This window comes from Anticarsia gemmatalis, chromosome 16 (genome assembly GCF_050436995.1).
Source record: "Anticarsia gemmatalis isolate Benzon Research Colony breed Stoneville strain chromosome 16, ilAntGemm2 primary, whole genome shotgun sequence".
NCBI lineage: Eukaryota > Metazoa > Arthropoda > Insecta > Lepidoptera > Erebidae > Anticarsia > Anticarsia gemmatalis.
In genome coordinates, this window is record NC_134760.1 from 5854087 (window position 1) to 5879900 (window position 25814).

The following is a 25814-nucleotide window of genomic DNA, read 5'->3' on the forward strand; positions in this document are numbered from 1 at the left end:
ACCCGTGTTATTAGCGTAGGGCACACACGTAGTGAAGATTTATGTTTATATGTAACTATTAGGAATACCATAACAATACTCAATATACATTTTTATAATATAGCAGTTACGGCCAAAAATATACTATTATGTCTATATGCAATTGCATTACGTTGAACTGAAATACATTACTATACTTCAGCAGATCATTAACATAAGGATTTGCAACAATTAATTTAAAGTCAGGTAGATATCAGGCTCGTACCTTTATTCGTTTCCATTTTGGTGTTAAATGAAACGACTGAAGCAGGCAACTTTATGACTGGAAGCACATTACGTTCAATTATTCGATGTCTGTCAAAAGGAGTCGGCCTGCTGAATTACGCCGTAATTTTAAATGAAACATTTTAAATTCACTTTGAGGCGTCGAAATATTACATTTGTGTCTGTAAATATGTAAATTATCGAAGTACCGCTATCTTTTAATCTGACAGTTCAATTTAAATAATATTATCGGACAAGCAAAATAAAAATGCAACACTTTATCCTAAACTTATATTTTATTTATCACCAAAACTGTAAATCACACTTTGGTACAAAAACAACAAACCTCATAACGTCAAAATATAGTTTCATCTAAACAATACTTGTAACAATAATAAACGAAACGTTTCTAAATAATCTGTCTCAAACATTAATATGATCGCTAAAATTGACTTTGTTTTCACCAAACAGACTATTGTTTTACATACATACTTGTTAGTAATTCTCTTTAACGTACGATATATAATTTATTCTTCTGTCTTTAATTCAATATTTATTGAGAAAAAAAGAAAGACAAATATTAATTATTTAATATAGTCTCAGATAAGTAGTTAAATATGACACAAAGATTGAAGAATTTATGATTCAAAAGTGATGGCTCTACATTATAAAATATGAATATTTAACTACGACAAAGGTCCCACGAGTACTTTAAGAAGTAGGAAAAATGAGCTATTTTATTTTACATTAAATTTTGCTACTTTTCATTTGGTAAGTTATGTTTAAATTGTCAATTTACAAGCAAACACGGATATTGATGTAGGTACAGCTTCTATTGCTATTGTACTCTTTAGTACATAATAAGGATGCTTTTGCTCACGTAAACTGAAACAACAAAGGAAAATATTTTTCGTAGATTGGATTTTACTTAATTTGGCAATTTAAAATATCGCTTTATTCCATCTTATTGCTTTATAAATTAGTCTATCACTTCAACTTCAATATCAATTAGATACATCTTCTACAGAAACAATTATTTACAATCTCTTCATAGTCTCTAGAACACAAAAAATCACGAACTCGCACTTTGTAAGGTCACGTATATCATTTGTGTAACAAATATCATACGGATGTGGTGATTTGTTCAATGAGGTGGTGCTCTCTTCGGCGACAGGCTGCTCGACAAGAGCCTCCGCGAGTCCAAGTGTTCCCGCGGGTCGCCAGACCCTCGGGCACACTACGCGACGGCCTGAGCGGGGGCGCGCGGCGATAGCAGTCGGGGCAGTGTGCAGCCGAGCAGCAAGCCCGGTCAAGGGGAGCCGCATATGAAAGTGATTTGGGCAGGCGAGAGCCACCGCACGTGGGGCCCGGCCAAGCGCAATATGCAGTAGCTCCTCCAGCGCTGCACGCGCACCACGCTGGCTCACACCTCGGCGGCGGCGTCACACACGGACACGTTTCCGCCACGGTCGGAGCGGGTGCAGGAGGTGGAGGCTCTGGCTCTCTTTTAGAAAATCCAACAAAGAATAACAATAAAGCACCGGCTAACGTCGCCGCTGTAGAAAAGTAGAAGCCTGCACGAGGCACCTGTTGATTGATGTATCCAGTCACAGGAACCCCCACCATCACCGGAATAGCTTCCGCACCTTGCACGAAACCTATTCAAGAAAAAGATTTATGTTGTTAATACCGAACAAAATCCGACACAGCTAAAAATACTCTGAATATATTTATATTGTTACCCCAAACTTTTGTAAAGTGTCGGCCTCGAACGCGCTCCATTGTAAGCATCTTCATAGAATATAAAAATCCACCCAAGCAAAGCCCGTACATCCACGCGAAAAGCACGTAGCCATGATAGCCTTCGACGCTGCTCAGAGCGAGCATGGAAATACCTGGAATTGGGTTACGTTTTTAAGTTTATGTTGCAGTATATTACCATTGCAAGGAACTGAGTAAAGATAGTTGTATATTTTAGGTACCTATTCCCAACATTGCAGTTTGGCACAAATATTGTTTAGAGACGAGGCACTGCGCTGAAGGTCGCACCAGCACGAGCCCAAAACCAGCGCAACCGAGCACCGCAGCGAACCCCAAAAACGTTTGAAGTAAAACCAAGGCGCTTTCTTCTAATCCTTCTTGAAAACCTTGCAAAGCCTAAAAAGTAAAATTATTAATTTAATAAAAACGAAGATTTTTCGAATACAACTTTACCAATTAGACTTACCAAAAAAAATACGGGAGTATAAAGTCCAAAAGCTGCTAATCCGGCGGCCAGTAACAAAACTTTCGCAGGTCGGGAGTGAAGTGGGCTTAAATCGATAAGCGGTGGTCTTTTTAGGCCTTTTTTTTCTTTAACCTGAAACAACGAGATAATGAGTTAATTGAACAAATGTAGAATCCTGGAATTACGTTACATTAAATTAAAAACGAAGTTGACCCAAAGGGTAACTGAATGAAAACATAAATTATAATGTTAATCTCCCGCTGGGTTCAAATTAGGAAGAATTAATTTCTGAAGGATCTAAGGTGCTTCAAAGGTGCAAATAAAAACTGAAAATACTGTCTTACCGGCCTTACCTTTCGCCGCTGATTTTTGAGGTGCAAAATGGCGCGGCGTTGCGGATGATAAAGAGACGCGCTGCGGTATACGGCGCTGAGGAAAAAAGCCAAAACGAGGACACCGGTAACTGCTTGTAGTCCAAGGCGCCACCCTAATTTTCTGGTAAAAATAACATACGATATAGTTTTTCTGCAATAACCAAAGTGTGTTACAAAATCGCGAGTACGTTATAATTATAATTATTTGAGACCGCAACTTTGTAAAATATTTTCTTGGTGTTTTCTCACACAAGTTTGGCTGTAAAAAGTACCAACGTGGAAGTTAAATAGTCAATAGAATACATACCCTACAGCTTCTTTATAAGCGACGCTGAAGAGTGCGATGCCCACGCCGCCTCCAGCATGAGCGACCAGCTCCACGAACTGGCGTCTCTTTCTGAAGTAGGCTCCGAGAACCAATCCGGCAGCCTCTCGAACTAAACCGCATCCGACACCAAGCACTACACCTAGACCAATCAAAGATTCCTTTACAAAAACGGTCGGGCGATCAGGCTATGTCGATTAATTAAGCAATTGAACACACGGCTAGGTCAATTTGCAGCAACCGGACTTTGAAATTGTCTGTAATAGTCGTACTGTTTTTGGTTAGTAATCGTCTTTACAATTCGTTTTCAACCGAACTATTAAATTAAACGATAAGCCTACTATGTTTAGTTTTCTTGACAACTAACGCTAAAATCAATTCACATACATTCATGCAGTAACGTTTAACGTTTTTCAAAAATACTATTTCGCTTGGTAAGGGCTGTTTAAACGAGAATAGTAAGCAAAACTAACAAGCTTGCTTGATTCAATAACCCCGCGGTAACTGTGTGGAGAGGATAACATATTGAACTGAATTCGCGCTTTCTTGTAAACTTACCTTCACCCCATATGTGGATTTTGTGATTTTATTTACGGGTGGTTATTTCCGGGTTTTGGGGAAACGATATAGCATTTGAGATAACTATTATTGCGGTTGGATGTTAGTTGCTTTCTAGAGATCATGAAATGTTGTGATTTAGATACCAATAAATAGTAACTTACCGTAGCTAAGCAAGGTTTGATGAAGCTGTGTGGCGAATGAAGTAAACAAGCAAGCGAGTGGGAGCAGCAGACCTCCGAGCAGAGCTATGAGTCTCGGTGACCTTCGACGTCCCGCCACGAGGGCACCCGCGGCACGGGACACTCCCACGCATATCGCGCCCGCCCAAACTGACGAAAATCACACATTCATGTTTAATTTTACCGACGTATCGTATCGTAAATCTGCATGTTTACATTATACAAAATAGGTGTAGGTTATTTTATTAATAAATGGGTCAAAACAACTCTGTAACCTCGGCCTCGAATAAAAATAGACTACCATATGATTTCCCGAGGGTATCGTAAGCGGCGACTAATAGGGGATCTGTGTAAATAACGAGATATTCATCGCCTCCACCATGGAAATATTGTGCGGAGAATCGTCCCAGTTTCGCAAACCACTCAAAATTGCTGCAAAACAAATCATAGTTTATGCCTGTGAGTGAAGTTTTTCATCTGACTTGAAACGGTTTCCATTGCATCGAGCTCAGTTACCATTTGAAAAGAATTTATAACTCACACGAGTCTTTATAAAGTAATAAATGTTCCAAAGGGTTAATTTTCTAACTTTTCACCTTTGGTTTACTCCTAAATGAACGTGAATACTCATATACATACTTGTTGACTTAGAACTTTGTATGCCTACCTTAATTTGATTAAGTGTGGAAGACTTCAGGCATGAGGGAGCGAGTTTCAAGGTACTCTTTGTCAGTTTTGCAGCGATTCGATCAATTTTATCAGACGAAGTGTCAAATTACTTTCAAAAGAGAGGATTTACAGATCGGGGAACTTCTTACAATCCTCGCGAGGAAACTAAATGTGACAAATTGTGTTGACAGACATTTATCTGCGATATTCCGTTTTTTTTAAATCGTTTCTATTACTTCGACATTTTAATAATCTAGGATTTGGGTTTTACTGTAATTAGACCCAATTAAAGGATTCTTTATGCTTTCTCTTTCGTCGTAAGCCTCATACTTATTTACTTTAATCCTTGCATTTCTTTTATTAGTGTGAAATTGTTCTCGTTGTGATCCTACTACCTCAGGGACATGACCAAAGTTATATTGATGTCGGGTTTCTGTCCCAACATAAATGGACGTACAATAAAATCGGAGCGATAAAACCGAGCCATTGTCACGAGAAAAATTGTTTACCTTTGAGTATCATGTGGAACAAAATACATATACTATTATTATAGGAAAGAGAACAAGAAAATAAGATTTATTAAAACCTGAGAGGGTCAGCACTACTTGTTACTAAAAGTAATGGTGTATATGTTTGAAGTCAAGTAGCATATTAAGGCACTGTTTTCCCGACTTCGAGGATGTAATAAACCTTGATGTATTTTTGTATGTTACAGTCCGATGTTATTTCCACTGAGTGTATACTATTACTGTATATAGATGTCTAACGATTGCGCTACGACGTGGAGTAAACCGCGTAAACATGGTCAATCGCAATTAATCATCTCATCTCCTTACCGCACGTCATTGCGTTATCAGATAGCCATTACTGCGCGACACAATACGCCATTGTGTGTCCCACACAATGTAGTCTCAGATAAAGAAATAGATAAATTGTACAGCATCGTTAATTGGTTCCCGGCTGATAGTGCGGTCGACATAAAACACATTAGCTTGGACGTGAGACAGTGGTAATTTGGGGTACAGAACCTTCGTTTCAAGGTTTTACTTAACACGATTAACGCAGAAAATGGCCGATGTCCGTTATAAATATCGTCGTACGCATTATCGTTGTCGTCAAAGACGCCACGGTCGGCTAAGTAAAAGAGTACCAAACGTAATTAAAGCTGTTAGGACGCTCGTCATTAAAATTTACTGCATAATACCATTTCAATATTCAATCGAATTTACAATTTGTTGCAGCTATTCAAGACTTTTGGATACATTAAAATTAATTGAATCACCAAACTTTCATATTCATTGCAAACATGATTTGGATACGATAAGGTGCTCAATATGTGAACACCTTTCAGTGGCGTCTTGTCCGTTCGGAGTGTAGCTCAACTCGTTAACGTCGCTAAATTCCAATTTGAAAGCGGTCGCAAATGGCGAACCTGACAGAGTTATGTGCGACCGGCCCGCCCACACCACTGACAACAAAGACCGCGCTCATAACCGAAATTACTTCTGCCTCTTAATATTCAGCCCCAGTCGTGAATCTTGGAAAATTAATTCAATAAATCAGCCAGCTCCGCAAATACCGGCGACTAGGAAACTTCATTTACTTAATAACCAATCTTACATTTTAGTTGTCAAACAACATTTTCCACCTTGTTAACATAAATTATGATAAAGGAAACAATATGAAAGAATATAATTAATGTGAGGGAACTGTTAAATTTTTGCAAGTGAGGAGGCGAGATGTTCAACAGATTGTACGATCAAGATGATAGTAATTAAAAGTTGTCAAGGTGAACTCCTTTATTTCGGATGTAACGCTTTCATTTTTCGCTGTAAATATCTTTTCGTCGTTGTCTGTTTATTTAAGTATTATATCCGGAGGGTTGCCGTTGATAGATTACTTTTCCACTCTCAGTCCCTCGTCTCGGCTACGCATTCAAAATTATTTTTTCCTCAATCTTACATTCAGTTATGACATATAAGAGCCATTGTCATTTCTTCGGCCCTACTTTATTTATTATTTGTCATGTCCGTACAATTGAACAGATTTTTTGTGGATGTTTTAATTTTAACTAATGATTGGGCGTGGAAATATGAAAATATTTTTTAAGAACAATACAAAGACAGTTTAAAATTAAACTGTTTCAGCAATAGACTGGTCTACTCCAACATGTCATATGAGCGAAGGTTTTAAGAAATTTATTTCAGGGAGGTTTTAATTCGATTAAGTATAAATGTATTTAATGAGAGTACTTACCGGCGTGGTCAGCATGAGGCCCAAGGTGTCTGAGAGCATAAACGTGGAGTGCGCCGTACGCTAGCTGCAAGCCGGTAGACAGGAGATGAGCGAGGAACGCGGCTCCGCACACGATCCAACTGCGAACAAACACTAACTTGAGCAACAGATGTTCACTACATTTTGTCAAGAAGAGATCTAGCTTTCACACTCTCGAATTAAGACTATTGATGTATTTTTGTATGTCACTTTGCTTGTAAGTACTTGGCACATGTTATTCTTTAGGGTGACTTGGTATTCTAAATGCCAGGAAAATATTGTACATTGGTTTATGATTACATAGCCGTGTATAAAAATCACTTGTTATTAGAATCATATGTCTGTTCGTACTTGTGATGAAATTAAATGGCTGCAATTATTTCACCGCAGAATTATTCTGACGTCGACCCTTCGTAATTCTCAGTAGTTCACGCAATAATCCCTATTTTAAGACTAACGTCTATTACAGCAATTAGTAGTGTGAATTATAAATACCCTCGTTACCTTCCTCGAGGATAACAGCCCCTAGAGACGATGTAAGTCGTCCTAACTTACAACACATACATTATGTACTAGAACTCACATGGCCAATTTAGTAGGTCACTTAAAGTGAACCCTATTGAAATATTCGTTGGCTAATTTTATGAAATTCTTATTCATTCTATGTGAGACAGTTTGAAAGAGCTATTCAATGACACCGAGATGAATGCGAAGGTGGGGCAAAAAGATTCTTCGGCGTACGGTCGCCCCAAAAATGTTAGCTTTCAATTTCCACGTACGGGACGATATTGCAATTTTTGTCATGCCTTTGGCCATGCTAATAACAACCCTCTTGAATTCTTGGGAAAGTGTCGGATATTGGCAAAAATCTAGGTTTTTTGGAATTCACGGTCGAAAGAAATTTGGGGATTCGTCTTTATACATATGTATAAAAAAGAAATAAGCTACCTTTCGTACGAAACTCAGTATTATATTACGCACAAAAATATCTTATAGATAGAAACGACATGAAATTTCATCTTTCGGGTACCTTTTAGTACTCAGATTACCTTTGGGAATATCGACGAAGAAGAACCGGATATTACATGTCGCATTACATATAACAGTCATATTTACAGATTATCATAAAAGAAATTCGATTCCCATTTCAGTGTTCGATTAACACGAAAGTTTAAAATGGAAGTGTTATTAACATACGAAGAGCGCGGGGTAGCGTCAACAGAACGTGAACGCTGTTAATAACTGGGACACGCAGTCAATATCCGAAACATAAATTCGTTTATCGTGCGATGAGATCGCCGCATTATGGCGTATCAGATTTATAAATTCCCTGCTGACGGTACCTCTGTTCGCGTCGTATTTATCTTGTAGTCGGAATAAAGTTGAGCGCGACTGATGATGATATTATACGTCTTCATCTTACGTCACGTCACGTTTGAACCGCGGGGGAAATTCGAGATTCGTGTTCATGCGCCGCGCTGCTTGTCGGAACATTTATCTGCGACCAAACATGGTAAATGACGCGTCTGTATCTACTGGTCCATCTTATAACTACGTGTGAACTGTGTGTAGCTAATGATGTTGCAATGTGCGACTTCGATTATTTTACGAGATACACATGTTTCTTGCAAAAAAGATCGTTAAGTTATTCAAACAATACCTTCTTAGAATGAATATGTCTATCTTGTATCTTGTTTCCATGCAAAACATCTTAACTAAATCAAAACAGAGTGTTTCACTTATTGCTTGAAATGTAATGCTAAAAATAATATTTTTCGGATGAGATTTTCACGGATCCGTGACTTTCTGATTTCATTACATACTTGATTTAAAAAACGAATTTATCAACACGAGTTGCTATCAAAGTTAGCGAATAAATTCAGATAGATACACGTCTCCTTGTCACTTCTCTCGGAGACGCAATAAAAAAATATTGATCTTTGACAGCACTTTATAGGAGAGCTGAAAAAAGTAATAAAAAGTCGGTTGGTATCGTGATATTTCGAAAGTTTTGTTAGATGAAACTGTTACAGCTAGTCGTTCACTTTTATAGGCAGGAGTACTCGCGTTTCTGGAATATTACCCGTCACCTGTTTTTCAACTGTGCAAATTGAAATGTTTACTAGCACCGTGTACTATTTTAAATATTCGTTTTATTTTCGCCGAGTATTTAAATCTTTAAATGTAAAATACGGTTTGAATAAAGGAACACTACCATACAATTTTACTGGTAGCCGTAACATTAAACCGTTGACTGTTATCACTCAAAGGTTTATTCAAAGGAAAGGTCTTAAGTGAAACGGGTGCTATAATGATAGACATAACACCGAACATTTTGGGGAACAGTTATAGGAATATTTCATGCATCCTTGGCTCTCTATAATATTTACTTAGGCCGGCCTCTGGTCAATACGGGACGCAATTTAGATATACTGAAGGCACTTTATGTCGGTTTGATAGATCAAACCTCTTAGTGAACTAGTATTAGACATTCATCAAACGGGAAAGCTGAGGGAATTGCAGTGAAACAACTTCAAAGTTGCAGGTAGCTCAAGGATAATCTCTTTAAGCAAGTTTGAGGAGAAGTGAGTGCACTAACTAACCACCTTCGCTAAGTACCAACTGCTAATAACAAGTTTCAGTTCACTCGATTCACACGAGACTAGAAATGTGAGGAACTACTAATTGCTTGTAACGCATGAATAATCTCAGTTTACGTACTGATTTAAGTTGTGTTTGGGATGATGTTATACTACCTAATATTCGTGTCTAATGTGTTCTTTAGATATAATCTTTCCTCCTGCCAACCTAGGATTTAATCAATCCAATTCAATTTATCCATTTTTGGTAGAAATGGAATAAGTATACATACGTACATACTTTTGCATTTGTGGTACTAGTAGGAAAGTAGCGATAGGGCTGGGAATTAAAATATAAATCGAGTAGGCAACACTTTTTCCTATAAATGAAACAGCTTTCTTGGAAGATTTCTACTATGAAAAGTCGGGAAAATTCTTAACGTAGCTGCAGGTCACGGCTATACCGACAGCGAATATAAAATTACGTGACCATAATTCGATTTCGAAGGAAATAATTTTACCGGATAAAAGTAGCCACCTTTTTCGGACTTTACGACTACAATTTTACCGGAAATTAGATTTTGGTGGGTGAGACGATGTCGGATAAATCAATGATGTGCTGACGTAAGTTTGATTGATATCGCTTGGTTTAAGTGGGAGTTTACAATGTATATCGATTTTTATGTTTATTCGCGCCAAACAACACTTCTTTATACTTTGGAAACAAACCAGAGACATTGTAATCAGCAGCCGCATTCATTGCCGCTCATATCACAGAGGCAATAACATTTAATATTATAGAGATTATTACAGGGAGATGAAATTCTGATAATAATATAAGGATGTTGAAGGTACATACCCCCATCCTCCTTCAGGATAGAAGTGGTGTTTGATCGCTCGTGTGTCGAGCTCGCGGCGACGAAGCGCGGGCACGGTGCGGTGCAGCGAGCGCAGTTCACGCTCACGCAACGCGCCGCCCGACGACTCCTCCTCGACATCTGGCCATCCATCTACATAACAAAGAAGATAAAAGACTGATAAAAAAATACTACGTTTTTGCAGGATTTATGTGACATGAATATTCGCAGACGCATTTATGGACTGTATGTGACAGCAGACTTCCATAAGACTATTAATATTTCACACTTTTTGCCGACGACAGTGAATAATTAATCATCCCGTCGTTGTAGTATGTTAAGGAGTAGTTCTCCATGCAAAATTGTTCAAATGAAATTTATATTTCAATATTATGCTTTAATCAATTCTCAGTGCTGAATTCTGATACAAACTTTCACCAAATTCTAGTTAAACTTTGGCTGGCACTTACATTTGTAATCTTGGCATGCTACGGTCAGCTACAAGTCCAGTTAAAGTTCACAATAGTATTAAAGTGTAACAGTTTGCCGGCCAATCGTCTGAGAACACTAACTTCCAAATACGTTCGTTAGGTTAATACAAAACGCTGGCATAGGAAATAGAACAATCGGATTAGCTCCCAAACTTTATTAATAAACCATACAGCACGAAACAATAGAAATAGACTTGGATTTAGTAAACAAAACAATGATAAATGATGGCTTTCCAAAAGGCTTTCTGAGTAATAAGCTCTTTGACTGATTTACGCTAAGTAATCCAACTAATAGTGAAAGAGAATTTAGTCGGGATTTTCAGAAATCCGAGTCACAATGCAACTAGTGATATATTATATTCGCGTATTCGCGTAATTCTATTTTAAGCTAATAAAATCCTCGACAAAATTAGTTTGGTTGAAGTCGATTCGGTTGCCTGAGGCGAGCGGCCCAACATTCTGTGTACAATACATGGGTACACTTGTACCAAAGTATTGTTAACCTAAATGTTTAACGATCATAAAAATGAATTTCGAGTACTCCAATGTTTATTACGGATATTTTATGAAGATCGTTTATTTTTTACGATTCAAGACAAGACATTTGACGCCTTTCTTATCAGAATACAGTTATATGTATACTTGAGGTATTAAAAAAATAATAAAAAATACGAGAATTGAGTTGTTGTAATGGAAATAAGAACGATTTGTTTTCCTGTTTTATGTAAAGGGGTTGTACACACAGTGCTGTGTTTATCGTCATTGATCTGCGTTTTTGCGACTGTATGACTGCTGATGAATAACTTTCGAGGGCTATATTAAAATTGCGATTAAATAGAAACAACATTTGGACAACTACTTCAGTTGCCACTGATCCCGATATCAAAGTTGAAGTTATCAAGTGAATATGACAATGTTGTATAGTATATATCTAAACCATATGTTACATGCATATTTATGTATAGATAATGCAATGTTCAAATTCAATTACAAAAAAGCACAATAAAACTAATTATTTTAATTATCTACATGATACATCATAATTAACAAAGGTTGGTATCACTCACGCGATTAACCAAAACCACATCATCAAAAACTATATAAAGCTTTAATAGGACGGTAATGCATCATGTTATAATAGTGTTAAAATATGCGTTCAAATAATAGATTGGGCTGTTAGAGAATCATCTAATAAATTAGATATATGACCATTAAGACGACTTAAAATAGGTCGTTATATATACGCTGGGCGTCACAGATGGACCAATTCCTAAATCAGACAGATAACATATAAATCTTTCAGAATTGAGTCTGTGAACTTTATTTATATGCTCTTATTTTGATAGAAATAGAATTGAATTTATATTGGCTTCAAAAGAAGTCTCAGCGTGCAATTGAATTATAAAATGTAAAAGCGTGGCGCCAGAATAAATAGTCTTGTCTTTTAAATGACATTTTGTTTTATTCATTCAAATACGGTTGGTGTGATTCTTTTGGGTCGGTGTCCGGTGAGATACTGGAAAAGTAAAAAGTCAGATATACATATAGCATGGATAAGTAATTAATACCTATCTTCATTCTAGACAGCCAAAAAAGAACATTTATTACTAGCCCTGCTATCTAACGCTACAATTTTCGGCTTGATAAATCTTTCTCTGAGACAAAACAAGTCGAAAAAGGTCTTTTAAATGTAAGGAGCATAAAGAAGGAGGCCGAGCGACTAAGTGCTTCACATCCGGTGAACGAACATACATTCGTTAGGAAGAAATTGTGTTGACCGTTGTTGTGAAAATAAATTCCGCCTCAGTTTTTTATGTTTGGATGCCAAGATTTTCCTCCTGCCGCGTCTAAATCACGGAGGTTCTTAACCTTTTTATTAAACGCGAACCTTTATATAAGAACGGGGAAATATATGGCACGGAAGAAATACTAAAATTGACGCTAGAGCGAGTAAGCAAATATGTATACATCACCGCTCGCTCCGCAGCCTTGAAGGACACCATAACAGCACTGCGAGAGTTACAAGAGAAGATAGAAAACAAAACCATAGATGATAACGATGAAACAGCGTATTTACACGAACAAAATTACGGCTACGAATTCGAAGAACTTCACACTATTTTAGTATCAAAACTTTTAACAAAAAAAACCATTATTCAAGGTCAGCGACAGGAAGACCAACATAGAATATACCAATACCATAAGATTATACCAAAAATACAATTTAATCCTTTACATGAATCAGAAACGTTCAATAACTTTAAAAAACGTCTGGAAGTGTACTTTAGACTTAATGAAATTACTGAGCCCCACATGAAGACAAATATTCTTCTGTCTACATTATCACCAGAACTCCATGAAAAATTATGTGATTTAATAGCACCAGACGAACCATTAAATAAGACATTTAACGAAATTACTGAAACACTTGACGACTACTTAGACCCAAAACCTAGCAAATGGGTTCTACAACATAAATTTATATCGAGAACTCAAAAATCGGATGAAACAGTAGCGCAATACGCCGCAGATTTAAAAAAGCTCACTACCAACTGCGAATTTAAATGTCAACACTGCCAGAAAAACATTTCAGAAAGCTTTTTATCTCTTCAACTCATAAGAGGATTGAAAGATAGCGACGCACGTACAAAAATTTTACAAGACCGAACAGTATGTACATTTAAACACCTGACACAGATTGCAACATCTATTGAAATGAGTAAAGCAGAAAATACATCAATGCTTCCGAATGAACAACCAAGTAGTGACAATATCAATAAAATTTCCACTGATTCCTACAATAATTCAAAAAAATCTCCTTTTAGAGGAATCACACCAAGAGATTTAAAAGGGAAATGTTTCCGCTGTGGTTTAAATCACGAAACCAAGAAATGTAGCGCTATAAACATAACATGCTATAAATGCAAGAAGGTCGGACACTTAGCTAGTGTGTGTCTACAACGGCGCTCAGATGCGAAGCCCAGTAAGACTACACCGGATATAAATCAATTAAACGACTCAGCGATAAGCGATGATGATGAATGGAATGATATTAATGTTATATCTGGTGAAACATCCGAAAAATACATGATAACGGTACACATTGAACATGCTAAGATGAAAATGGAATTTGACACTGGAGCCACACTTACTTCTATGTCATTACGAGACTACAGAAAATTGAAAATCGGCAAAAGAATCTTTAAAACTAATATAAAACTCAAAACATATACCGGCGAAGTAATCGAACCTGCAGGTGTTGCATACGTTCAATGCAGATGCCAAGGAAAAGAATTCCACGGTAAATTATACATCATCAACAACAACGTTGACCCCGTTTTTGGCCGGAGTTGGATGAAAGAACTCGAAACTCTAAATTTAGCAGATATAAAAACTTTACAGCAATCAGAAAATCTAGAATTAGACCAGCTTTTGGAACTTTACAAGACATCAGTATTTCGATCCGACTTAGGCGAAATACCCAATTACAGAGGACACCTAAATCTACAAGAAAACACAAGACCAATTTTTATCAAACCACGTAGAATACCGTACGCTTTAAAAACCAAAGTGGATGAAGAGATCGAGCGACTATGCAAACAGGGTGTCATCACGAAAGTCGACCACTCTGATTGGGGTACTCCAGTGGTACCAGTTGTCAAACCGAATGGGAGTATCCGATTGTGCGCTGATTATAAAGTTACACTAAATAAAGTCATACAAGATGAACAATATCCAATACCTATGATAGAAGATATATTTGCAGAGATGAACGGAGGTAAACTATTCTGTACACTCGACATCACCCAGGCATATCTCAACATGACAATGGATGAAGAAAGCGCAATGCTACAAACACTAAGTACGCATCGAGGCACTTTTAAGGTGAACCGTCTAATGTTCGGCGTTAAGGTCGCGCCGAGCCTTTGGCAGAAATTTATGGATAAACTCCTTCAAGATCTCGAAGGTGTAAAATGTTTCTTTGATGACATCATCATTCAAGGCATCAACAAAGAACAATTACTACTGAGACTTAAGCTCGTGTTAGACAAACTAAAAGAAAGTAACCTACGAGTAAACAAAAATAAGTGCCACTTTTTCAAAACAAGCATCGACTATTTGGGACACACTATCGACAAAGAAGGTCTACACAAAAACAGAGAAAAGATTAACGCAATAATTAAAACAGAACGCCCAGTCAACACCGCAGAATTGAGGACATTTCTTGGAATGGCAAATTTTTACAACAAATTTATACCCAACCTATCATCGATCACGAATCCACTGAACAACTTACTCAAGAAAGAATCTAGTTTTCGATGGTCTACAGAATGCGAACAGAGCTTTATACACATTAAAAAAGAAATTCTAAGCGAAAGAGTACTTATACATTTTGATCCCAAGAGGCCCTTGGTTCTTGCAACAGACGCATCTCCACTGGGAATCGGAGCAGTACTATCACATAGACTCCCAGATGGATCAGAAAGACCGATAGCATTCGCTTCCAGAACACTATCGGATAGCGAGAAGAAGTACAGCCAAATTGACAAAGAAGCTACTGCCATATACTGGGGATTGAAGAAGTTCTTTTATTATTGTTACGGTAGAAAATTTATCCTAGTGACAGACCATAAACCACTGACAATAATTTTCCACCCACATCAAACGTTACCAGCAATGAGTACAATGCGATTATTCCACTACGCTCATTTCTTATCTGGATTTGACTACAACATTGAATACAGAACTTCGCCTAACAACTCAAATGCAGATTACCTATCCAGGTTCCCAGTAGAAAACACAAAGGCAAACAAAATGGACCAGAATTACAGCTTTCAACTTCAACAAATACATACCATTGATGTCAACCCAAATATCATAGCGAAAGAGACAAGTATTGATTCCGATTATACACCATTAGTACTCGCATTACAAACTGGCCGATCACTTAAAACGCTCGGTTACAATGATAATGAATTTACTTTACAAGATGGATGTATACTAAGAGGAACGCGAGTCTTAATCCCAAAAACATTACGCGAACGAGTGCTGGACGAACTACACCTCGGTCACCCGGGCATTGTGAAAATGAAGCTACTGGCCCGCAGTTTTGTATACTGGAAAGGAATTGACAATGATATCGAAACAAAAGTTAAGTCCTGTAGAACATGTAGATTACAACAAAATGAACCAGAGAAAGCACCACTACACCACTGGGAACACCCAAAGGGCCCCTGGCAAAGGCTTCATATTGATTTTGCCGGACCTGTTTACGGATACTATCTTTTAATAGTTGTAGACGCATTTTCGAAATGGACAGAGATTATACCTACTAAATCAACGACAAGCTCTTGGTGCATCCAAAAATTGAAAGAACTATTTTGCACCTATGGAACACCTCTACTCCTTGTCTCAGACAATGGCCGACAATTCGTATCGGGAGAGTTCGAAAAATTTCTAAAAGACTGTATGATTTCGCACAAAACCTCTGCTCCATACCACCCTGCAACCAATGGACAAGCTGAACGATACGTACAAACAGTCAAGAGAATCTTACGAAGCTTAGAGGGAGAAAGGGGTAATCTTCAAGAGAAACTTGTCATGGTAAAAACTCGCCTCAGACGGACACCAAACTTGAATGGTCAGACACCTTATCAGTTAATGTTTGGAAGAGAAGTTCGAACAGCATTACACTGCATGTTTAGAAACACCCATAAAAAAACTACATCAAAACATCAAGAGATCAAGGTCAGACAGTTGGAAGTCGGCGAACGAGTACAGGCCCGTGACTACACGAGTGCTAAGCACCATTGGCAGTTTGGTACTATCACAAGACGTCTAGGCCGACTTCATTATGAGATCCGCACCGACAACGGCGATGTCTGGCGCCGACACCTCAACCAGGTGTTGGCTGCATCTTATATTCAGCAGAACAGCTAAGAGGTTAGGAGGGGAGAAATGTGGTGAACCTAAACTCCACCTAAACTCCTTCTACTCTATGGTAGATGCCATATATTAATCATATAACGATTTGGCATTCTCTGTCAATAAATATATCAAACACGTAATGCTCGTATTTTATTAATACATAATAGTTACGAAGGTACTTACGATTTGGGATTATATCAATATTTATATTTCTCTCGTTTTACAAGCGAGTTGTAAAAAATATTTGCTCTTTACGATTGGAATTTGACTATGCTAATTCGAACACTGTTACCGTACCGCAAAACGTTACACATCTTTTCTGATATAAGTTTGAAAGAAAGGGGTATATTTATAAGGGTGCCGATCAACAAGTGATATTTTATGATATGCGAGCACAACATGGCAGCTCCCCTAGTTCCGCTTAGACATGCACAGAAGGTGCTTTATGTCAGTTTTATCTGACAAATTGTGTGATTCGAGGAACGTGATCTCGATAACTCGTGGGTGCAGGTTGGAAGTTCGTGCTTCTCTCTTATATTGTGAAAAATACTACTTCATTATTTTCTTTTCGGAAACGCTCTTAGGACCTTTATCTTGTAACAAGTAGACAAAAAGGTGTCAATAGAATTTTGTACTTGCGTCCTTTTATCCTTTACAAGTAAATAAGAAGGCAACAATAATATACTACATAATCTGTTTCTATTTGTATACATGATACTGGGTTTTATTTTTTGCATTCATATTAAGCTTGGACCGTATTTTTAACCACGAAGTGTAGTGCACATTTCCGATATAGCTGGCTGTGCAACGATATTTGTTTGAAACCACAACCGAACACGTGGTGCATTCACTCGTAGTTTGTGAAACCAACGCTTTTTAAAATTTATAGTCGAACAAATTCCAAGCATAGTTTAAGAGACCACCAAACTGCAAGTGCTTTTTAGAATAATGTCGTGGTTTTGGCTTTATGAGTATAGAGAATACTTAAATAGGTATAATAATATGATAATGCATGACTATAAAAAAAAAGCTCACGTTTACAAAAAACAGCGTTTAGAAAAGGCAATACGCAGTTTTAATTAAAATGTAGGTACCTTTGGAAAGGTATTTTCATTTAATGGAATGTACAATAGTTTTGTTGATACTGACCATAGTGAGGCAAGCAGGTATAGCTGGTGGAGAAGGGTTGTCGACATCGGCAACGCGGCGGCGGGGCGCGGGGCGGCGGCGGCGGCGAGGCCGACGGCGACGGCGACCACCAGCCCGGCTCCATCAGCCGGCCATGGCTGCAACCGCACCCGCACCCGCGCCCGCGCTACCTGCACACAGAACAAACCACTTATAGTCGCTCACGTTACAGCTCGTTACCAAACACATACAACTATATCATCACGCTTGTTAAACCCGAAAGTGTAGGCACCCGGCCTATGGAATATACCTACATTTTACCTAAAAAACTCGATAGTTTTTCTTTCACAAAATTATGGTATATTACCAGCAGTAGGCCTAGGTTTTAATGTTATATTTATCAATATTTATATCGTCAGGGTTTGACTGAGTTATAAAAAAACTTTCGTTAAATAGCGCTTAGTATTTTCTACTAGTGAATTGAAAGTTCGTAATCGTGCTACTGTAAGCACTTCAACTTTTAACAACGGGGAGTGTTTATTCTACACTCTAGAGCTATACAGCCTTGCCAACAAATTCTTTTAAGTTATTTGTTTTTATAGTAAGTAACGGAGATTGTATTTTGTTGGTTTTATCTGTGGGAACTCCACTTGTGTAATTGTTGTGTTTATTGTTTAAAGTATGAGGCTGATAGAAATACGAACGGTATTAAAAAGAAATAAGTTTATGCTAAACAATAATGAAATAAGAGTATCCTCTTACTATTTACTCGCATTTAAAGTTAATGGATAGAAATTGTAACGCGGTGTTTGAGAAACAATATGAATGGCTCTCTACAATATTTGCCTTTACATAGATTTATGCGCTTTTCTGATTTACGTTCCAATGCAACACAGAACTACAAAACAGTGTGACTACTTTATAACCAACAAACTTATCGTCCGTATAAAATGCATGTTCAGTAATGTCACAGCACGAACAATGCCCCATAAATGATGAAAAACAATTATGCACTTTACACAGAAGCCGGCGTTCAAATTCACAATCGGATTCTCCCTCGTGGGTGCAATTACGTACATTCAGGCCGGAGCTAAATTTATAGGTAAAACGGATTTTTGCCGTAATGCGGAACATGATCTTGGGATTCAGCTCATAAAGCGGATTGCCCTTTGTGCCCTTTTGAATCTGACTAACTGGTTTGAAGGCTTTAAGACCGCTGAAGATGTGTGCATCGTTCGTGCTCGGTTCACTATGTTTAAGTTGGTTAGAAATGAACCTTAAAACTGTTTTTGTCAGTTTTAGTTTTTTTGTTATTAATTAGATAAGGAAAAAACATTTAGAGTAGATTTGTATCTATAAAATTAAATGAAGGAAACAGGATCTTTTACCTTTTCCGCAGACAGGAAGGGGATCCTCTCTGAAGAGAAGATCTGGGGTTTTGAATTTGAAACGTCATTTACATTAAATATCAATATGCATAGATATTGTAATTTGAGTAATCTTACAAATGTGCCATCACATTTCCAATTTAATTCAATAACACAATTTGCATTTGATTACGATCGTAATCCAAATGGATATTGTGCGTTAATCTATAGACAGTCGTAATAATAATCTTAAATCAATCGCGGCAAAGGGTTTAGTTAGCGCTACGTAATATTCTATCAGCAGTAATGCATTAGCTGGAGTAATTACAGACTGAGCATATTTGCATATAACTGATTACGCCTTGCTCTATTGCCGAAAGTGCATAAGCATCTTACGGGTATGTAAGTATACCAAAAGTAGTGGCTAAATGCATTTTCACTTTACTTCATTTAGTTAGATCCCATTTAAGTTTTACTAGGATTAACGTTGCAATCAAATTTAGTTTTTTTAACAAATTGATTTATTTTCGATTGTTTAACTTGTGACTGGCATCGCTTTACACAATTTTACATTACACTCACCGTTTTTTTTGGAATTAAATTGAGTAACTTAATTATTAGTAAGACTGTTACAGGGTAGTATTATTGTTTCACATTTTATATAACTAACAAATACTCGTACGTCACTGTTAGTTAGTGTGGTTAGTGGTGCGTTCCATCGACCTGACTGTACGTATATACGCAATTACGCACAAATATCGCGCTCAATCTGTCAACGCCCTTTCAATGTACGGTCGCTTGAACTCACCCGCGTAGTGTGTCCAGATTATTTCCCCAGTGCTTCGAATTTAACCCGAATTTATACACAATAAACAATCTTTCCAGAAACTTACGCCAACATTTTTCATCGATTTAAAATTGAACGCTATTTTAATTGTCCAAAATAGCTTATTACAAATTTTCAGAAGACACAATTTCCATTTTAAGTTTATTGGTGTCATGTTTATTTTAACTGAAGCTCATGATAATATATTTTTACCAATTATAATATGAAAATATGTTATTAATGTTGTCCAGAAATGTGCATATTTTCGCCCGTAAAAGTCCCAGCTTTATGCTGTTAACTGAGTCAAAATACATATCATAATATTGTAAGTCTTCAGTTCACGTACCTACCTGAAATCGTGATGTCATATTCTTAGTTATTTTAGCAAACATTTTCCAACATCACTATCGCACGTTTCACAGTACTTCAGACAATTCTAGCATTTGCATCCGAGGCGGACAACGTAACGTATTTATTTTAATGCGCCGCCGTAATTTTGTTTAATGAATATGTGTGTACTTAAATTTAATATACACTCACATCACAACAGCGTATATTTTCGATTGAGTTTATCACTGTAAAAAAACTTTTGATCGTAAGATAACAAGATACAATGTTGGTTTCGGAATGTTTTTAATTAACATTCCCAGAGAATCCTTTTTTCAAACGTTTCCGTTTTACATCGGCTACCTTTATTAAGCCATAGACAAGCACGTATAAACTCCATCTTGACTATTTCATTGGAAATACTTGTACTCGGTTATCCGTTTCTTAATTGTCAAGTTATCAGAACATCACAAATTTATCCAGCTCGGACGTGTTTTAAAATTATTTAACGTTTAACGTCACTCCGTAACGATTAAGGATTCATTAAAATAAGAGCACGGTTTATCAACGCCTTGTGCCGACCGTTCTTCACAAAGTAACTTATTTTGAGAGATTTTTATTCGGGCTTTGAAGATCTAATGGTATTACTTAAGAATAATAAGGAATGTTTTTTATGTCGTTACTTTGAAAATTCTCCTGCATTATTATTTTGTCCGATTGTTATTTTTAAACATTTTAAACAAATAATACTAATATAAGTTGGGAACTGCTGCAACTCACTTGTAATAACATGGAACTACAACACACGGAGTCAACAAATGTTTGTTTAGTGCGGGAATTGCGACAGCGAAGCATCGCTGGCTCCACTGTGACCAACTTATACTTGTTTAGTAAACATGAACGTTTGAAATGACACTGACCTTTGTGGTGCATATGACTAGGATGTTGGAGGTGGCGGTATGTGAGTGTGGACTTGTGGAGAGCAATAGAACGTACCTAGCACAGGCGCACCGCTCCAGACCCTCACTCACACTGTACACGCTGGCTCGCCGCATCCGCCGCTAGTGGCCGCGCGCTGTCACACGCCGCGCTTCCGCATCCCCTACATCCGCTGTACCCACTATGCGTTTCACTTTTGCATACTTTGTCTACACGTTGTACCCTTTGTATTCACTATACACGCATCCGCCCGATAACAGTCCAGCTTTTTGACTTTCGCATACTTTTATATTCACTGAATGTTCACTTTGCCGTATTATGTCCGCTGCACCACTTTCCGCATCCTCTGTGACGGCCCTCGATCTCTCCAACGCTAATCGCTCGCGACCGCCTCCGGCATCACGGTATCTGCGAAAGAAAACGATACGTGAATTACAATGCTCAGATGATATGTAAATATGGAGTATTGTACTCCAAATATAATAACGCTTTATACCCCTATAAAGATAAGCGGTAACATTGTGCATTGGTTGGAAAGATAAACATAAATGAATTCAGAATAGACGCGCCTTTAACGTAGCTCACCAAGATCTTTGATCGTTGTTGAATTTTGTGAAATCCCATTTTATCCCTTGCGTCCCAAAAGGAGGCTGTACAAAATTCCACAAGGCTCGCGAGATACGGTGATGAATGAGTCAGTGGGTTTTGCCTTTTAGATTAAAATGAAACCGTAAGGAGAACCTGTTTCCCGTCTAACACTTTATGAAGCAGAAAAAGGGGTGTTTTATTATTCAAAAAGTTCTTTAACGTATGAGTTATTCACAGTGACGTGGTTGGCAAATCGGATTTTTGTGCTATCTCGTATTAGACGCGGCATTTATTTTATGACGTGTGTGACTAAAATTTGAATGTAATGTGTACGGTGGAGCACCCCAGTGTACGTGCTCGGCCGGAGTGTCGGTTCGGTTGTTAGTTGAAGTATAATTTGCATTCAATGTGCCGCGGGGAGAATGGAGTGTGATCGTAACCGCGGGACGAGCGCCGCGAATTGTGTTAGCGAGACGGAATTGGTGTATAATCAACTGCCACCATACGACTTGTTTATATAAACAAATGTAACGAGCATTAAATTGGTATTCTGCCTCTATTACTCGTTTATTTTGGTAAAGGATCTTGGTATGGTAGCATTTAAGTTATGTAAATTTGCACCAGGCCTTTGCGGTTTAGCAAAACCGAACACGACACTTATTCGTTGCAGTCTTGAAATTCGTGCTTGCACTACTGAATGTAGAATAAAGGCTCTGAAATGCTCGAGTGTATCTTCAGCTGTTTGGACTCTGTACGTGAAGTTTGAACAATACATAAAATATCTCCGATTTATAGTTAAGCTCCGTTGTGTCTAAGCTCCAAAGAAAATATTTTAGAAAAGACTTCCACATTGGCGCCTCGGGCTCCAGCTCATCGCAATGCTAAATTCTGGCGACCGGTTCATGAATACATTTTCCGGATGCAGCATCTAGTCGCGCCAATATTCCGTGTAAATGTGCGAAACGAAATTTTCAGATTTCAACATTGTTACGGATTTTGCAGCTTTAAATGGATCCCAGTTTTATGCATCGTTATGTTCAGACACATTTAGATTATCTTTAAGAGTTTTTTTTTACCTTTATGGAAAGCAAAAGAGGGAAAAGAACGATTACCAGCGAAGCACCGTCTTTCATTTCCGATTCTCGGCCACAGAAGCAAATGAAAAACTCAAGGAATTCGTAATATAAAGAAAATGAGTGAGATACGCAACAGATGCGCTCTTAAGAACTAATGTAAAAGCAATTTAATACCTACTGTATTCTATGAATACTCATCGCACGGAAGCAGTATTTAACAACTTATTTAAATATTTCACAGCTGCTGTACTCTTCTAAAGGAATAATTATCACTTCCCTTTGCCTTTCTTACCCTTAAATAGTACAAAACAACTTAATTCGCTGTACTAATATTTTAAGGGAAAGGGTCTCTATTTCCACTAAAATATTAAATTTTTAATTGCTCAATGTTTAAAGCTTTGCGGCCGTTTATGGGCGCGGACATTAAGTAATTAAACGCTCTAATGTAGTGGTTGAGAGTACGTGAGGGGACTGTTGATATCTGCTGTACTGAAAACGTATTGTTTAAACTGTACTAAGCAGAAATTTTAATCTTACACTATTTTATCTACTTTGTTTAAATAAAATTATTTTACAAAAGTCTATAGTACTGAACATACAAGAAATAATTAGTGCAGGTTCTTATTTATACTATAAGGTCGCTTTAAAATCTTTAAATGATAAAATATCCTTTTATCCCGGCTTCATTTTACCACTTTTAAATGTTTATCAGATATTTTATCAGAGAGAACTTTGTCAGTTCTTTTCATACATTTACTGTCACCTTAACTTGCAGGTTAATTGTCACAAGCTGTGAAAGCTAGCCCTTAGTGTTGTAAATATACATAACAAAAACGAACAATATTTGTTAACTATTTCCTCACAGCGGGTAATACGCAATAAATATAGAGGTCACAGAATTAGAAGCCACGCATTAGTATACAATGTTGTAACAATTAATCTGTACAGAACGCCTTTAGGTCTCGTTCAAAGACATCTGGACACGCGCTTAATTTATTGAGACCATTATTCACTGCGGGGACGGCGCGGGCGGCGCCTACCGGTGACGTCACACATGCCAATGTACGCTAAGCTTTTTCCAAAGCCCTCTTAAATTATTGGCCACCATTCGTAAAACTTAATAGTTTATATGATTTGTAGGCAACTATTTACTCCAAGTATTACTGACATAAATGGAATGAACATCTATTACCAGCGAGGGCAAGAGTATTCTTGATGTCGAGACAACGCCTTGATGAAGTATTACTTTTTATGATAAAACTGGGACATTTGTGCCGTTGTTCGTCGACACTTTTTGCGTGAGGATCTCTCCCTGAACGCTCGTCTTGCAAAAAGTTTTTTTTTTCTACCATAAAAGGAGTACGTAAATAAAAAGTTAGATGCGAGAGTGGAACATCGAGTTTGCGATTTTTCTTAACAAACTTACTAGGTACAGAGTGTAACAATGATTTTTTTATTTCCCTTTTTAGAACTAACAAAGCGTAGTTTTAAGTGGAAAACTATAATTGTTAGAGCGATATTTTAGTTCCCGGCTGAAAGAGTTTTCCAATTCCTCTAATAACCGCAGTTGGGTAAAGTTCTGTAAATTCGTTTGATAGGATTATTTTAATGAAATAACAGACGGAGGTGCGGATAGAGTAAAGCCGTTTTAATAACACAGACTATTTATAGAAGCTTATGAATGTAAATGTTGTGTAGCGTTGGAGACCTAATTAGAGGTGCTTCCTGCACATAAAACGCAGTAATAACGGCGGGCTCATTGCGTGTGCGCAATATAATGATCTAATGAAATTCTGAGATGTTTAATATCGTTCGTTACGATCTGGTTAATAGTTATGGATGTTGGGAGAGGTAGATACGGTTGATTTAGTACTCGATTAGAGGTATCATAAGAATGTAATGACCGGTTGATGCAACTCTCAGGGATAAATAAATATAAGTTGTAGATCAACATTTTTGTCGCTTAACGTTTAGTATTCAGTGGAATCTCTATAAATCAAAGTTTATTGGAAGGCAAAGCAACATCTTGTCTGTGAACACATAATAGTTTATTAAATTACGACTAGATTTATGCATCCTTACAGATTTATTCATGTAGAAGAGACATGTTGAACAAATAACCGATGGCTCAACTCGGTGCAAGCGTACGTGTAAACTTAAATGACAGTTTCAGCAAAAGCCATCTTAGAAGATGACAGTGTAATCGTCACATTTGCATAACGTGGGAAGCACGGCATCACATTATACCAACATTTATACACCGTTTATTTTTGTTGTTGGATTACTGAGCCAAAGAGGGTAAGCTTTTAACTAATGTGAGTACATACGCCTTTTTAGAGTTGAGGTACTTTAACGTGAGAGGTGTTTATGAAATGAAATGGGATGTTGCTGGGACTCGTCGAGACGCTGCTGTTAATAATATATTATAATCCATACATTCCGATATACCGTAGGCGTTCTAGATGCGGACGTAAGCTAATTTTTCCGTGATCAGAGCCTTAGAAATAGTCTAGTTAATTGTACTTTGGATAACGTATCGATATCCCATCCTTTAAGTTTAAGTTGTAGCACAACTCTTTTATGCCACATATAGTTTCCTCATCCTGAATAGTTACACAAAAGAATCCGCAGTAAGTCTTGTGTTTTCAGGTAGTACGTAGTAGTACTAGCTACTGCTAAGTAGTCTTTTGTCCAAATAGTTACGCTTTATTCGTTTCAGGACTAGAAACTAACACATGATGAGCAGTAGACCTCTGTAGTAGTTTTGGTATTCGGTACGTGGTTTGCGGCAAGCTAGCTGATACAGCGATGTGTTTGTCGGATTTCAGATTGATGGAACATTTACGTGTTCACTCA

At 37.5% G+C, this 25814-nt stretch overlaps 1 protein-coding gene across 2 annotated transcripts in view; it reads right to left on the reverse strand.

The window, feature by feature from the left end:
- Positions 1-526: 526 nt before the first annotated feature.
- Positions 527-25814, reverse strand: part of LOC142979472 (monocarboxylate transporter 4-like) — an 80607-nt gene continuing 55319 nt past the window's right edge. The window contains exons 2-12 of one of the 2 annotated variants that reach the window (XM_076124388.1): positions 21352-21702; positions 17857-18026; positions 10291-10441; positions 6835-6953; positions 3892-4059; positions 3152-3311; positions 2815-2965; positions 2471-2602; positions 2226-2400; positions 1986-2138; positions 527-1901 (exon numbers count right to left, since the gene is read on the reverse strand). In XM_076124388.1, coding sequence (XP_075980503.1) covers positions 1366-1901; positions 1986-2138; positions 2226-2400; positions 2471-2602; positions 2815-2965; positions 3152-3311; positions 3892-4059; positions 6835-6953; positions 10291-10441; positions 17857-17980 — 1869 coding nt within the window. In that variant the 5' untranslated portion in view covers positions 17981-18026; positions 21352-21702 and the 3' untranslated portion in view covers positions 527-1365. The remainder of the gene's footprint in view (positions 1902-1985; positions 2139-2225; positions 2401-2470; positions 2603-2814; positions 2966-3151; positions 3312-3891; positions 4060-6834; positions 6954-10290; positions 10442-17856; positions 18027-21351; positions 21703-25814) is intronic. The other variant, XM_076124389.1, reaches the window with a different exon arrangement.